Source organism: Bos grunniens, chromosome 3 (assembly GCF_055505025.1).
Source record: "Bos grunniens cultivar Pamir isolate PY7600 chromosome 3, Bosgru_T2T1.0, whole genome shotgun sequence".
Lineage (NCBI taxonomy): Eukaryota > Metazoa > Chordata > Mammalia > Artiodactyla > Bovidae > Bos > Bos grunniens.
In genome coordinates this window covers 13,443,415-13,456,178 of record NC_141167.1, presented here as the reverse complement: position 1 = coordinate 13,456,178, position 12,764 = coordinate 13,443,415, and the positions used below count along the sequence as shown (strand labels likewise).

The window sequence follows — 12,764 nt, the reverse complement described above, 5'->3', positions numbered from 1 at the left end:
CAAGAAATTCAGACAGGACTTGACTGCGGCCCCTGTAGCTCCAAGCGGGAGCAAAAAAAAGTAGCAGGTTCCTTTTCTAGGGAAGAGCTGGGAGGGGAGGCTGGTGCCTTATTAGGGGTGAGGGCAAGGGTGTGTCCAGGGTTCAGGCCAGAGGAGTTGCTTAGGTGTGTTCTGCCCACCCCTTTATGGTGTTGAGTGCAGGGGGCTACCCTGCCTTCTTAGCTCTCAACACCTGATTTTTGCTGCTGCAACCCAGGAAGGGATAGTTGGATATTTTGGTCTTTTTATATCTTTTGGTCCAGAATTTGCCCTAACTACACACACGCACACACACACACACACAGTTACTTGACTTTAATGGCATCATTTTTCTCATGCATAAGCCAAGGATAATAATAGCATACACTGCTTGCCTCATAGGGCTGTCAAAGGGCTCATAGTTGAACAGAGAAGTCATATTATGGCACTAGTTACAAAGCTCTAAGTCACACCCTCAAGGTGTGGCTGAAAGAATCTCAGGGGCAGTACAATGTAATGATTGGGACCATAAATCACGGAGGTGTGTTACCAGTCAAGACACAGTTAGCTTCATTGAACCTTGGTCCTCCATCGGTAAAATGGAGGTAATAATATTATACCTACAGGATTGTTATGAGGTTTAAATGAAATAATATGTTTAAAGTCCTTAATATTGTGTTCACTCATTGGCAAATTCACAGTTGGATCTATTATTGTTATTATAACTAAACCTACCTGTAAGAATAGAGAAAATGTTGAGTACAGCAGGACATTCCAGAGGCATTTGGCTTCTTTTCCCCCACATAGAGCTAACCTTCAGTGAGTTCTGTAATTGCACCCATTTTCATCACAAGGCTCACCCCTCCAGCTGTGGAGCTCTGCAGAAAACCTCTACTCAGTCCCCAGAAGTGTGAACCCAGTAAGCCAGTGGGCATGTAAAAGCTGAAAGTAGCTGAGATCTGCTGTGTGAAAAGTTTTTCCTGCCTCTGAGTCTGAGCCTTACCCAACTAAGACCACCCACATTAACAAAATTCAATCTCACTTGTTATTAATCGGTGACGATCAAAAGACAAGGACCTTCATGATCTGGCCCTATCAAGCTTCACCTCAATTAAGAAGCCCAGCTATCAGGCAGAGTGACCAGGTAGCAGCCCCAGTAGCTCCTGCCACTTTCCCTGAAGAAGGCATTTAGTGGCAGAGACGTTCAGGAGAAGGCAGCTCTGCACACTCGATTTGAATTGCACGTCCACAACCTATCAGCTTGTGATCTGGGGCCACCTTGTCAAACTCTCTGAGCCCTCTGTACTACTCAGTAAAATAGTGATAACAGTAATAACCACCTCATATGGCTTTGGTGGGGCTTCCCAGGTGGCGCTAGTGGTAAAGAACCTGCCTGCCAACGCAGGAGACATGAGTCACGGGTTCTAGCCCTGGGTTGGGAAGACCCCCTGGAGGGCTTGACCATCCACTCCAATATTCTTGCCTGGAGAATCCCATGGACAGATGAGCCTGGTGGACTACCGTTCATAGGGCTGCGAAGAGTCAGACACAATCTAAGCAACTTGGCATGCACGCTGGCATGGCTTTTGTGAGAACCAAAGGAAGTAACAACTGGCACTTAGCATGATACCCTGCGTATAATTGGCATTTAAGCATTGTTTAGTTCTCCCTGTGCTCTGTAGAAGTCAGTCATTTCACCCTCTGCACCCACAGACCCATTGCAAGGCTTGGAGTCATGAGGAAGGTGTTTCTGGGCAATCTGAAAGAGGGTGTCTGCTCAGATAAGAGGCCTGCAGGGGCTGCAGGCAGTCCAGCGGGCAAGAATGAGCAATAAAGCAGAGAAGGAAGGGAGTTTTCTCACTAGGGGGAAGGAGGGCTTGTGGTTACAAGCATCAGAGAGTGATTCAGCAGCCAGAGGAAACCATGAGAGGCCTGCCAGTCACCAGGCACCCAGGGCCTCCTTTTGTAAACTTTCAAGGTGAGAGAACAGCTGGGAGACCCTGAATAAGCCGCTCTCCACCCCAAGATAAGGAAGGTGGGGACCTCTAGGGTTGAGGGGAGAGACAACCAGATCCTACTCACCCAAGGCCAGTCGGCCTGGCCAGCATTCAGGCTGTGCTTCCAGCCCCAGCTCAGACACACCTGTTCCCGAGAGGAGGGGTGGGGGGTGGAGAAGACTGATGGGGAACAGGAACAGGGAGTCCATGAGGCTGATCCCTAGACCTCCCTGGGGCATGTCCACCTGTGTCAAGGGAAATTAGAGCAAGCAGGGAAATGTGAGCCTGCTGGCAATGGACAGAGGAAAGGATACAGCCCTGCCCTACACCAGTCTCCCTCCCTTAGGCTGGGCCAAGTCAAAAATCTCCTAACTTTCCAGGGCTTCCAGATTCCAAGAAGCAGAATCTTACCACTTGACGAGGAAAGAGAGTGTTGGGGGAGTTGGGCAGTAGCTGGGGGCGGCAGGGGGTTGGGGGAGTGTCCCCCATTTTGAATACCTACTGTGTATTCTCACCCATTCCTCACAATTATGCAATGAGACTGGGAGTCCACCACTCTGAACAGACGAGAGTTGGAGAGTTCAAGAGGTTAAATGACTACAGAGGCTATGGAGCCTAATGATTAAGCTAGCTCCCTTTGTTTAGCTGTGTTTGTTTGTTTGTTTGTTTGTTTTTGCAGGGGGTGGGCCCTAAAGAGCTTTAACATTTGATTGTCTGGATTTGAATCCAGGTTTTGTTGTTACTAGCTGTGTAACCCTTGGCAGGGTACTTACTCTCTCTGCTGCCTCCATGTTCTCATCCTTAAGGATAAAATTACATATTTCACAAAGCTGTTGGATAATCAAGTGCATTAATATATGTAAAATGCTTAGGCGGGGACTGGTGCAAAGTAAGAACTCAGGAAACACTGACTCTTATTCAGGCTGCTCATCAGAGATTCAAACTGAGTAAAACCAGAGACCCCAAATCACTTTGCTGTACAGCAAAAATTAATGCAACATTGTAAATCAATTATTGTTGTTGTTCAGTAGCTCAGTCAAGTCCGACTCTTTGCGATTCCATGGACTGCAGCATGCCAGGCCTCCCTGTCCTTCACCATCCCCCGAAGTTTGCTCAAACTCATGTCCATTGAGTCAGTGGTGCCATCCAACCACCTCATCCTCTGTCGTCCCCTTCCCCTCCTGCCTTCAATCTTTCCCAGCATCAGGGTCTTTTCTAATGAGTCAGTTCTTCGAATCAGGTGGCCAAAGTATTGGAGCTTCGGCATCAGTCCTTCCAATGAATATTCAGGACTGATTTCCTTTAGGATTGACTGGTTTGATCCCCCTGCAGTCCAAGTGAATCTCAAGAGTCTTCTCCAACACCACAGTTCAAAAGCATCAATTCTTTGGCGCTCAGCCTTCTTTATGGTCCAACTTCAACTAAAAAGAAAAAAGACCCACAATGGTACCTTTGATCCAGCACCTTCCTTACTCACTCATAACCACTCCATTTCTGAAGGCTGCTCACCTTTACCGTCCCCTCAACCCAGAGCAAACCCTTTCTTACCATCTCCTCCAACCAGGCAGTCTTCCCTCTGCTCCCCAGGGCTGGGAGTCTCCTATACCTGCAAGGCAAATTCCAAAGTCTGGACTGGCTACTCCCTCCCTAGACTCCAGGTAGTACGTGCCTGTGGAACCAATCTCAGCTTGGGAGTCCAAATGGAAGCAGTGTCTGTGATTCATTCATTCATCAGATATTTGTTGAGTGCCAGACATTGGAGTAGATACTGGGAATGCTGTGGTGAACCAGAATAACTCAGTCCCTGTGCACAGAGTAGGTGTCAGGAACAACAATAATTAATAAGCAATTAGTCTTGAAAGGAAACCTGGCCTCAAGGGTGACTTGGGACCAGGAAGGCGGATATGTATGTGATTCAGAAGTGGCAAAGCAGGGTATGCAGGAGCCCCAGTTTGGGAGGGAATGAGTCTCTGAGAGTTTGGCCAGACCCAGGCTGGGGATGGGAGCACCTCTGTGGGCCCTGAATTTCTACTCTAGACCCTGAGGTTATTTCCAGGGTTGGTTTGTTGTCTCCTGTTTTGCAAACAGCGGGGCACAGCCTCCTCCTCCCTCCCCTCCCCTTCAGATCGAGGCTATTTATTCCTAGTGACAAGCCTGAGGATCCCAGGGGGGGTGGCCTCAAGGACCTGGAGGGGCCTTGTGTTCCTGGCAGGCGCCAGTGCTCCCTCCCAGGCAGGGCACAGGGAGGAAGTCGGAAGGTTGGAAACTGCAAAGGTCGGGGAGAAGGACTTCCCTCCATCGCCCCTTGCAAGCGCCCCATCCATGCACACTCCTCACACCCCTTCTTGAGAAGCTCTTTAGTCATGGGGCCTAGGATATGGGTCTCCCCTGGGCCTCAAAGGTCAAAACTATTCCTGGGCACTGTGGAGACCAAGGAAGGTCTTCTCTGCTCCACGATGAGCTGGAGGCGGCGGTTACTTCTGTTTTCGCCACTTTTGAGTTGTGAAATAAAGCCCTTTGAAGGTCAAAGCCCTAGAGAGGGGGTCCTTGCTTCATTCCTTGTTTCCGGAGAACATCTTGGTTCCCACTGCCAGGGACGCGACAGCAGGGTAAAAACCACCTCCTCCTCCAGGCTGGCCTAAGTCCTCTTTTACAAATTCGGGCTGAGTGTGATCCCTGCGGGTAAACTGGGAGGGGGCGGTAACACGAAGTGGACACGAAGGAGGACTCTCTCTCGGTCCCCAAATGGACCTTGGTCTGCTGCCTCCGGGTATCCCTTGCCTAAGATTGAATACAGCTAGCTGCTGGGGGCGGCGAGGGGAAGGGAGATGGGGGGGAAGGGGGCGAGATGGGGGGGGGGAGGGAGGGAGGCCAGCAAAAGCTGAAGGGAGGGGACTGGGGCGGGGTCCTGGCGGCCCTGGAAGGTTGGGAGAGCCAGGTTAGGCCAAGGGGGCTGGGGCCAGCTCCAGTCTAAAAGGAAGGTGGGGGCGGGGTCTGGCCCCCAGCCTCCGGGACGAGGACCGGGGGCGGGGTCCGCACCCCGCGGGCAGGGGCGGCCGGGGGCGGGGTCCGGGCGGGGCGGGCCCCCGCGCTCACTTCCTCGGGGAGGGATTGGGGCCGCGCTCCCACTCGCCCACACAGTCCGTGTGCCGCCGGCAGACTGGCCGGCTGCTCGCTCGGCCCCGGCTCGGCCCAGCCCGCTGGTAGGAGCCGCCGAGGGACGCGGCCCCGGCTGCCCACCTTACCGCCCCCGCGCGTGAGCACCGCGCCCCGCTCTCGCCGCCCGCTTCGAGGTGAGCTCCCCGCCGAGCCTGGCTCCCCATCCCCGCTCCCGGCCCCCGCCCTCGGGCGGGAGGGGAGAGACGGTCAGCCGGGGGTTAAGGGTAGCCGCAGCCCCCGCCCTCTGCCCCGGGGCCCCGCCTGGGTCCGGCCGCGGGCGCCGGGAACCCGCTGGAGCCGGTGGCGCGCGGACGCCGAGCCCCGGGGGCGCCCCCCGGACCTCACCGCCCCGGGCCGCCTGGCCGGGGCGGGGGCTGCTACTCGAGTTAGGCGGGGGAGGGGGCCAAGTTTGAAATAGAAAAGCGAGAATCGAGAGAGACCGAGGGAGAGGGTTCAAGAAACCGGCTTCCAGAAAGCCCGGTGGGAGCGGGAGACCGAGACTGGACAGGAGCGGCGGCGAGCTTAGACCGGAGGGTGCAGAGATACCTGAAACAGGGGCAGAGACCGGGGCGCAGGTCACCAGGAGGCAGACCCGAGGCTTTGGGACGGGCCCAGGTTTTGTGGAGCGGAACACTTTAGGAAAAAAGCATGCAGGGACCCCAGACGTGTTGTCGGCCCAGTCTAGGGCCTTGGAGGGTTCAGCGCAAATGAAGGGCCCCTGAGCTTAAACTTTATTAGTCTTGTGGTCATCAAGCCTCAGAGAGGCCTAGAGAGACATCCAGAGACTGAAGGCAGAGACACTCAGACATACAGAGATGCTAAGAGATAGAGAAGGGCCACTGGTAAGGACCGAGACATTCCACCCTTTGGAGACACTGAGATGCCAAGACTTGGGTGAATGGAGGTAGAAATCCACAGAGGCTGAAGTTGGAAGATAGACGGTTAGAGATACAGACAGGAGAGATACAGACACGAAACATACAGACAGCTGCTGAAGTACAGACACAGACGTCCAGAGCGGAGCAGAGTTAGACACCGAGACAGATGTCACGGAGGGACGGTGACAGTTTTCAGGACAGACCCCTAAGGACTCAGGCCCCGAAAGATTGGGAGGTGAGGACGTGGGGCAACAGAACTAGGAGAGCAGCGGACCTGAGACAGTAAGACATCAAGAAGGAGCCTCACACACTGCTGGAGACAGCCCCAGCTTATTTTTAAACTCCAGTCTTGGACGCTCTGCTTCAGCCCTGGGGGACCTGGGGTGAATGAACTGTTCCTCTTCTGTCCCCAGAGCAGCTGCTGGATCCTGCTTCCCAACCCCCCTTCTACCAAACTGCTCTGACTCCCAGGCCCCCATGGTGGAGGGAGGTGGGGAGAAGAGAGTGAAGAGTTTGGGGTTGATGCCTGGTAGCAAGGATGAGGCGGGGGGAATTTGATTTCTCCCCTCAAGTGTCTTGTCAACTCCTGAAAACTGGGGGAGGAGGGATCAGTTCTGATTGTGAGTCACAGCTGTGGGACCTGGCCAGGGTCCTCATGGACAGTGGGGGGTAGAGGGGGGCAAAGGGGTTGAGCGGTTGGCAGGGGTACTTGGAAAGACTTCTGGATGTCTTCCAGTCTCAGGGCCGGCAGCTGGGGAGAAGAGCCAGGCTCTTGTACAAGTGACATCACCCAGCATCTCCTGTCGTCGTCCCCCCCCCCTTAAATGCTGAACACCCCCTCCCCCACCGTTTCTAGGGAAATGAGAAAAGGCTCCCAGCTGGGAGGCAGGGGACCTGGACTCTCTGATACCTGAGTGACTTTGGGCATGCTTCTGCCTTTTCCCTGGCCTCTGTACTCAGCTGTAAAGTGAGGATGATACCCTATCCTGCCTGCCTTATGTGTGATCTGATAAATGGTAGGGGCTTCCCTGGTGGCTCAACCATAAAGAATCCGCCTGTAATGTGGGAGCTGCAGGAGATACGGGTTCAATCCTGGGAAGATCCCCTGGAGAAGGGAATGGCAACCCACTCCAGTATTCTTGCCTGGAGAATCCCATGGACAGAGGAGCCTGGTGGGCTACAGTACATAAGGATGCAAAGAGTCGGACACGACTGGAGTGACTTAGTGTGTACACACAGATGGTGGGTGGGCTTTGAGAGAGGCAAAACAGCATGCAGACGAGTATACCTGTACACCTATATTGGAGCTTTCAGAATTATGTTCACTGGAGTCAGACTTGCCCCCACTGGTCTCAGTGAGCCCCGTAGCCTGCGCCTCTTCGGTTTCCCCAGCACAACTAGGGGGTTCCCTTTTAGTTTTCTCCCCAGGCCCACCCTGAGAATGTCAAGGTCAAGTCCCAGCCCAGCCCCCTGACCCAGGCCTGGCTGAGAAACTGTAGTCTGACCTCAGTATGAGTAAGGGGCTAATAATATCAATAAAAACACTAAGAACTACCATTTACTGACTACTTAGTATCTCCCAAGTGCTTTCCAGGTATCATCAGATTTTTTTTTTCCATCATATCCAAGTCTGGCAACAACCCTAGGAGGTAGGAGGTAGTATTAGATGGGAAAACAAGCTGAGGGAGCCTAAGTGACTTGCTCGAAATCACCTAAGTTTATATTTCACAGTTCAGGCCTTTACATACCACAGGCTGCAGCCATTTAACCAGCCATTCTGAGCTGCAGATTTGCGGGGAGGTGTCAGAAGTGTGCGTCTGAGTCAGGTGTAGAGGTGTATGTGTGTTGGTGAGGGCAGCGGCTGAGCGCCATCTGGCAGACTGAGCAGTCTCCCCCGCAACCCCCAACCAGCCATGGAGGCTCCCTTTAGCTCCCCAGCCCTGCCAGGGAAGGGGGAGGGGGGAGGGGCAGAAAAAGGGCAGAGACAGGTGGGCCTTGAGAGTGCCCTTCACTCTGTCCTCATCGGAGCCCAGCTGGACAGACTAGGGGACCAGGGAATTCTGGGAGAGAAGCCGAAGCCACGCCCATTCCCTATTTGGGGTGCCCCTGTCTCAGAGTGGTGACTGCCTCCCAGGGGGCGGACCTAGGACTAGTCTGGGCCTGGGAAGGTGGTTGCCGGGGGCCAAGCCAGGAAGGAAGGGAAGGCCCAGGGCTCTCCCAGAGTGATGCATGGCTACTCTCCACCTGTGCGGCCCCCTGCTGCACAGTGGCCGGCAGCCCAGGCCACCCTCAGATGTTGGGCCAGAAGAAACCTAGGCCTGAATGGTGGGAAGTGGACTCCACCCTCCAGCATAGCCCCCAGCCCAGGAGTCTCCACTCTGAAAACCCCAGCCCCTGGTGGCTCCTGGCCTGGAGTAAGAACTGAGTGTCCTCCCATAACAGAAGGGTACCTGCGAGCTCGAGTCACCCCTTCAGAAGAACCAGGCCCTCCAGGCCTGGGGCATCCGCTGGTGCCTCGAGTCTGAGCAACGCTTGTTGCTAGAATTTCCTGCTGGGGGTGGCTGAGAAAAGGAGGGCTTTTTCTTCAGCTTGAGCCAGGCCAGGCTCTGGGGACTGCCAGTTCCTGGGGTCTAATGAGGGGAGTGGGTTGGTGGGTCCCTTTGTGCTCCTCAGATTCATCTGCAGCTGTGAGAAGATCCCCTTCCCAGGGTCCTGGTGGTTCCTCTCCACCCAAGATCCCAGTCCTGAGAGAGCAGGCTTCTTGATGGAGAAGGCTGGGGTGGGGAGCTCTGAATTTGGGGCTCGAGATGGGAACAAGGGGCAGCAGAAGGGACCAGGAACCCCACTTCCTAATCCTCCCTACTCCCCAAGCTCCTGCTGCAGAGGCAGCTGTGTGGATGACCTCATCCCACAAACATGCTTTGTTCCTGAGAAAATGGAAAGTGTCTGAGGTTTGGTGGGGGGCTGGGTGTCTGCAGCAGCAGCTCTCCATGCTCCCCCTTGCCTGACTCCCCACCCTAGAGGGGGCCTGACTGGAGAGGAGATGTCTTCAGTGGCTCCCACTCTCTCGCCCTTCACTCCCCCAGCCCCAAACCCTTAGAAAAGCTGGAGACAGGCTGTCTTCTCCCAGAGGCAAGGGGAAGGAAATAATGACCAAGGAGATGGAAAGATTCTGGGGCTCTGCAGGCACTGCCAGGAGTGATGTCCTGCAGGAGAGAGGGCAGAGGGCACAATGCGTCATCGCCTGTTCCCCTCTCTGTCCCCAAGCATCTCGTTTCCCTTTTTTCTCCCCTGTTGCTGGCAAAACCTGACAGCTGGCCATCTGTGCTGTCACAGCTGCTGCAGATGTTGCAGGCCAAGGCTGCCCAGGCTGATGTGGCCAAAGATGCAGAGGGAAGTGGAGTGGGGTGAGGGCAGAGGGTCCAGCTGGGGAAGCTTGGCTGTGTCCAGCTTGCAGGATTTCCTTCCTGCTTAAACCTGGGCTGAGCCTCTGAAGTCCTTGTTGCTGGATTCTCCTGGGAAGGGAGGCCCAATGTCATTTCTCCCATCAGCCTCCTCCACCTCTACCATTCACTGGCCCAGCATCCTTCTTACACTCTGCTGTTTCCTGAATGGGATTGAGGCAGGGAGAGGGGGGTGGTACAAACAGCCCCATTGTCATCCCAAAGCTCCTCACTCCAGGGCTCTGGGTATGTCCCTTCCTGGGAGTCAGGAGCCAGTGAGAGTACTGTTCATACGGGAGAGGGTAGGGTGACTCCTTGCCCCAGCTCCTACAGCCTTTTGGAGACACTAAAGACAGTGGAGGCTAAACTCAGGCTAAACGTAGGGGCAGGAAATGAGTCACTGACCCAGGAAAAGCCCCCTCCCCCCAGTTCTGCCAGGGCCCAGATAAGAAAAGAACTTCTGCTTCCTGATTTTTTCCTGATCCCCCTCACCCCCAACATTAAATACAGAAATAAACATACAGGACTCTTACGTTCCCAGAAGCACCCATTCCCCATCACCATCTGCTCTGACCTGGCATTTCCTATGCCTAGTCTCTTGTTTTTTTTTAATGCAGTGTGGCTAAGCCACAGCTCCTCGGGGTGACCCCTGCCCCACCTTGTGCCCCTAACAGGGCTCACTCACAGCCACCATGAGCGAAGCCTTTGACTGTGCCAAATGCAGCGAGTCCCTGTACGGGCGCAAATACATCCAGACAGACGATGGCCCCTACTGCGTGCCCTGCTATGACAACACCTTCGCCAACACATGTGCCGAGTGCCAGCAGCTGATCGGACACGACTCACGGGTAAGGACTGGACCACGGAGGGCAGGGAGTGGGTGGAAGCTGGCAGGAGGGGGCAAATGTGCCAGCACCCTTGCCACGCTCCCTCCAGGAGCTGTTCTATGAAGACCGCCACTTCCACGAGGGCTGCTTCCGCTGCTGCCGCTGCCAGCGCTCCCTAGCCGACGAGCCCTTCACCTGCCAGGACAGCGAGCTGCTCTGTAACGACTGCTACTGCAGTGCCTTCTCCTCGCAGTGCTCTGCCTGCGGGGAGACCGTCATGCCCGGTATGTTCCCAGGGGCTCGCTCTGTGTGGGACTGGCATGCCTGGCATCTGTGTGGCATCCATGCGTGTGTGTGGGACTGGCATGCCTGTCTGATATGTACAGGGAGGCTTGATAAAGAGCTGGCCATGCCACACGTTCCTGGAAACTGTGTGCAGGATCTGTTGTGCCTCTTTGCTCTTTGGAGCTCAGCACGTGCAAGGACTGACATGCGTGATACACACCTGGGGGCTTAACACATTTGGCACACATACACGTAGTGTACTGAGATTGTCAGTGTTTGTTGCATTGGGGCTTGTGTGCAAAGACAGAAAAGACAGATACATAGAGAACTTAACACGTGTGGTGACCTGCATGGCTGATAGAATGTGGGGATTTAGAACACGTGGAACTTGGCATGATGAGGATATGTCGGGGCTTCCTATGTACTGAATGTATCATGTCTGAGATATTAGACTCACTTGCCTCGTAGATGGGGTCTTTGTGTGTGTGCTCACACTATCACATCTGGTGTATAAGGGCTTGCTTAGCATGTACTGAGTCATCGAGCCCATCACCTAGAGGCCTGGTTGCAGCTGAGGTCGTCATATTCTGGGACATGTGGGGACTTCACTTAGGCCAAACCCTCAGGTCATGTGCTTAGCCAGCATGTCTGGTGTTGGGGGAAAGTTAGCATGTGTAACATACGAGGTGGGGACCCTGGTGAAAATGGATGGACACCACTTTCAAGGCTGCGGGAGCAGCAGGGATCCTCCTGGAGGGTAGCAGAGGGTGGCACTCAGGAGCCTGGGACACAGCCTCTGATGGGACCCCTGTTCCCCACAGGGTCCCGGAAGCTGGAGTACGGAGGCCAGACGTGGCATGAGCACTGCTTCCTGTGCAGCGGCTGTGAGCAGCCGCTGGGTTCCCGTTCCTTTGTGCCCGACAAGGGCGCTCACTACTGCGTGCCCTGCTATGAGAACAAGTTTGCTCCTCGCTGCGCCCGCTGCAGCAAGGTGGGGGCAGCGTGGAGCTCCACTGCACTCGGGAGGGGGTGAGCAAGGCTCTGTTGCGGGGTGGGAATCCCCACGCCCCCCCCTTTGCTGACAGAGGCTGCTCCCACAGACGCTGACGCAGGGTGGTGTGACATACCGTGACCAGCCCTGGCATCGAGAATGCCTGGTCTGCACTGGGTGCCAGACGCCCCTGGCAGGGCAGCAGTTCACCTCCCGAGAGGACGATCCCTACTGCGTGACCTGTTTTGGAGAACTCTTTGCACCAAAGTGCAGCAGCTGCAAGCGCCCCATCACAGGTGGGTCAGGGGGTCCAAAGACGGAGTGGGTCAGGTGTAGATGGGGGGGCAGGGGACCTGGTCTCGGTGAGGCCAAGGGACAGGACCGCCCTCCAGACGGCAGCGCTAATCCTCAGCCTCCCTCCAGGACTCGGTGGAGGCAAGTATGTGTCCTTCGAAGACCGCCACTGGCACCACAGCTGCTTCTCCTGCGCCCGCTGCTCCACCTCCCTGGTGGGTCAGGGCTTCGTGCCGGACGGAGACCAAGTGCTGTGCCAGGGTTGCAGCCAGGCAGGGCCCTGAGCCAGGGCTCCGGGACTAAGGCTCCTTCTCCAGACGGCCTCTGGGACCCAGCCTCTCCCCGATTTGGGGCTCCCCTTGGGCTCCAGGATTCAGCCTCCCCACTCCAGCATCCTCAATCTGGTACTTCCTGACCCAGGGCCCCCAAACTTGGGCTCTCCCGGAGCCTTCATCATCATTCAAATCCCCTCCCCAAACCTGAACTCCAGAACTCTGTCCTCTCCCTTCAGGTCGGGCTTGCTTCCCAGACCAAGCCCTTTCCCCAAATCAGGGCTCTGTGACCCAATCCCCCTTCAACGTAGACTTGTCTCCAAAGACTTTAGGTCTCCTTTGGGTGCCTGAGAGGTCCTCAAAAGTCGAATATACTCAGGCTTGACGCTCCCCACCCCTGTCCCACTGGGATCCCCAAGGATGGGGCTGTCTGGGGCAGCACTGGGTAGGGGGTCCTAGGGTACAGGTTTTTGCCCATCCCGTGTTGTGAGTGTTTTCTCTTTTCATTTCAGCTCCATTTTGCCCAGAGATGGGCAGAGGGGTGGGTTTGGCTCGCCCCCCTGTTTCAGATTCTGCAATAAAGCAGTATGAGAAAGTGAA

The 12,764-nt window shown here is 55.3% G+C and overlaps 1 protein-coding gene and 1 long non-coding RNA gene across 3 annotated transcripts; one reads left to right on the top strand and one right to left on the bottom strand.

The window, feature by feature from the left end:
• Window positions 1–2,846: 2,846 nt before the first annotated feature.
• Window positions 2,847–5,070, bottom strand: LOC147375029 (uncharacterized). Its single transcript, XR_015161512.1, has 2 exons — window positions 3,564–5,070; window positions 2,847–3,436 (listed from the first exon to the last, which is right to left on the bottom strand). It is a non-coding gene; the product is annotated as an uncharacterized LOC147375029 (long non-coding RNA).
• A 66-nt stretch (window positions 5,071–5,136) lies between these two features.
• On the top strand, window positions 5,137–12,764 carry FHL3 (four and a half LIM domains 3). Of its 2 annotated transcripts, none has more exons than XM_086394256.1 (6): window positions 5,137–5,308; window positions 10,170–10,343; window positions 10,432–10,606; window positions 11,429–11,598; window positions 11,708–11,894; window positions 12,022–12,764. In XM_086394256.1, exons 2-6 carry the CDS (start codon window positions 10,188–10,190, stop codon window positions 12,174–12,176), a joined length of 843 nt encoding a protein of 280 aa, XP_086250382.1. In that variant the 5' UTR covers window positions 5,137–5,308; window positions 10,170–10,187; the 3' UTR covers window positions 12,177–12,764. The 2 variants fall into 2 exon arrangements, with proteins under 2 accessions (XP_086250382.1, XP_086250383.1); XM_086394257.1 differs by having other exon boundaries at window positions 10,113–10,343.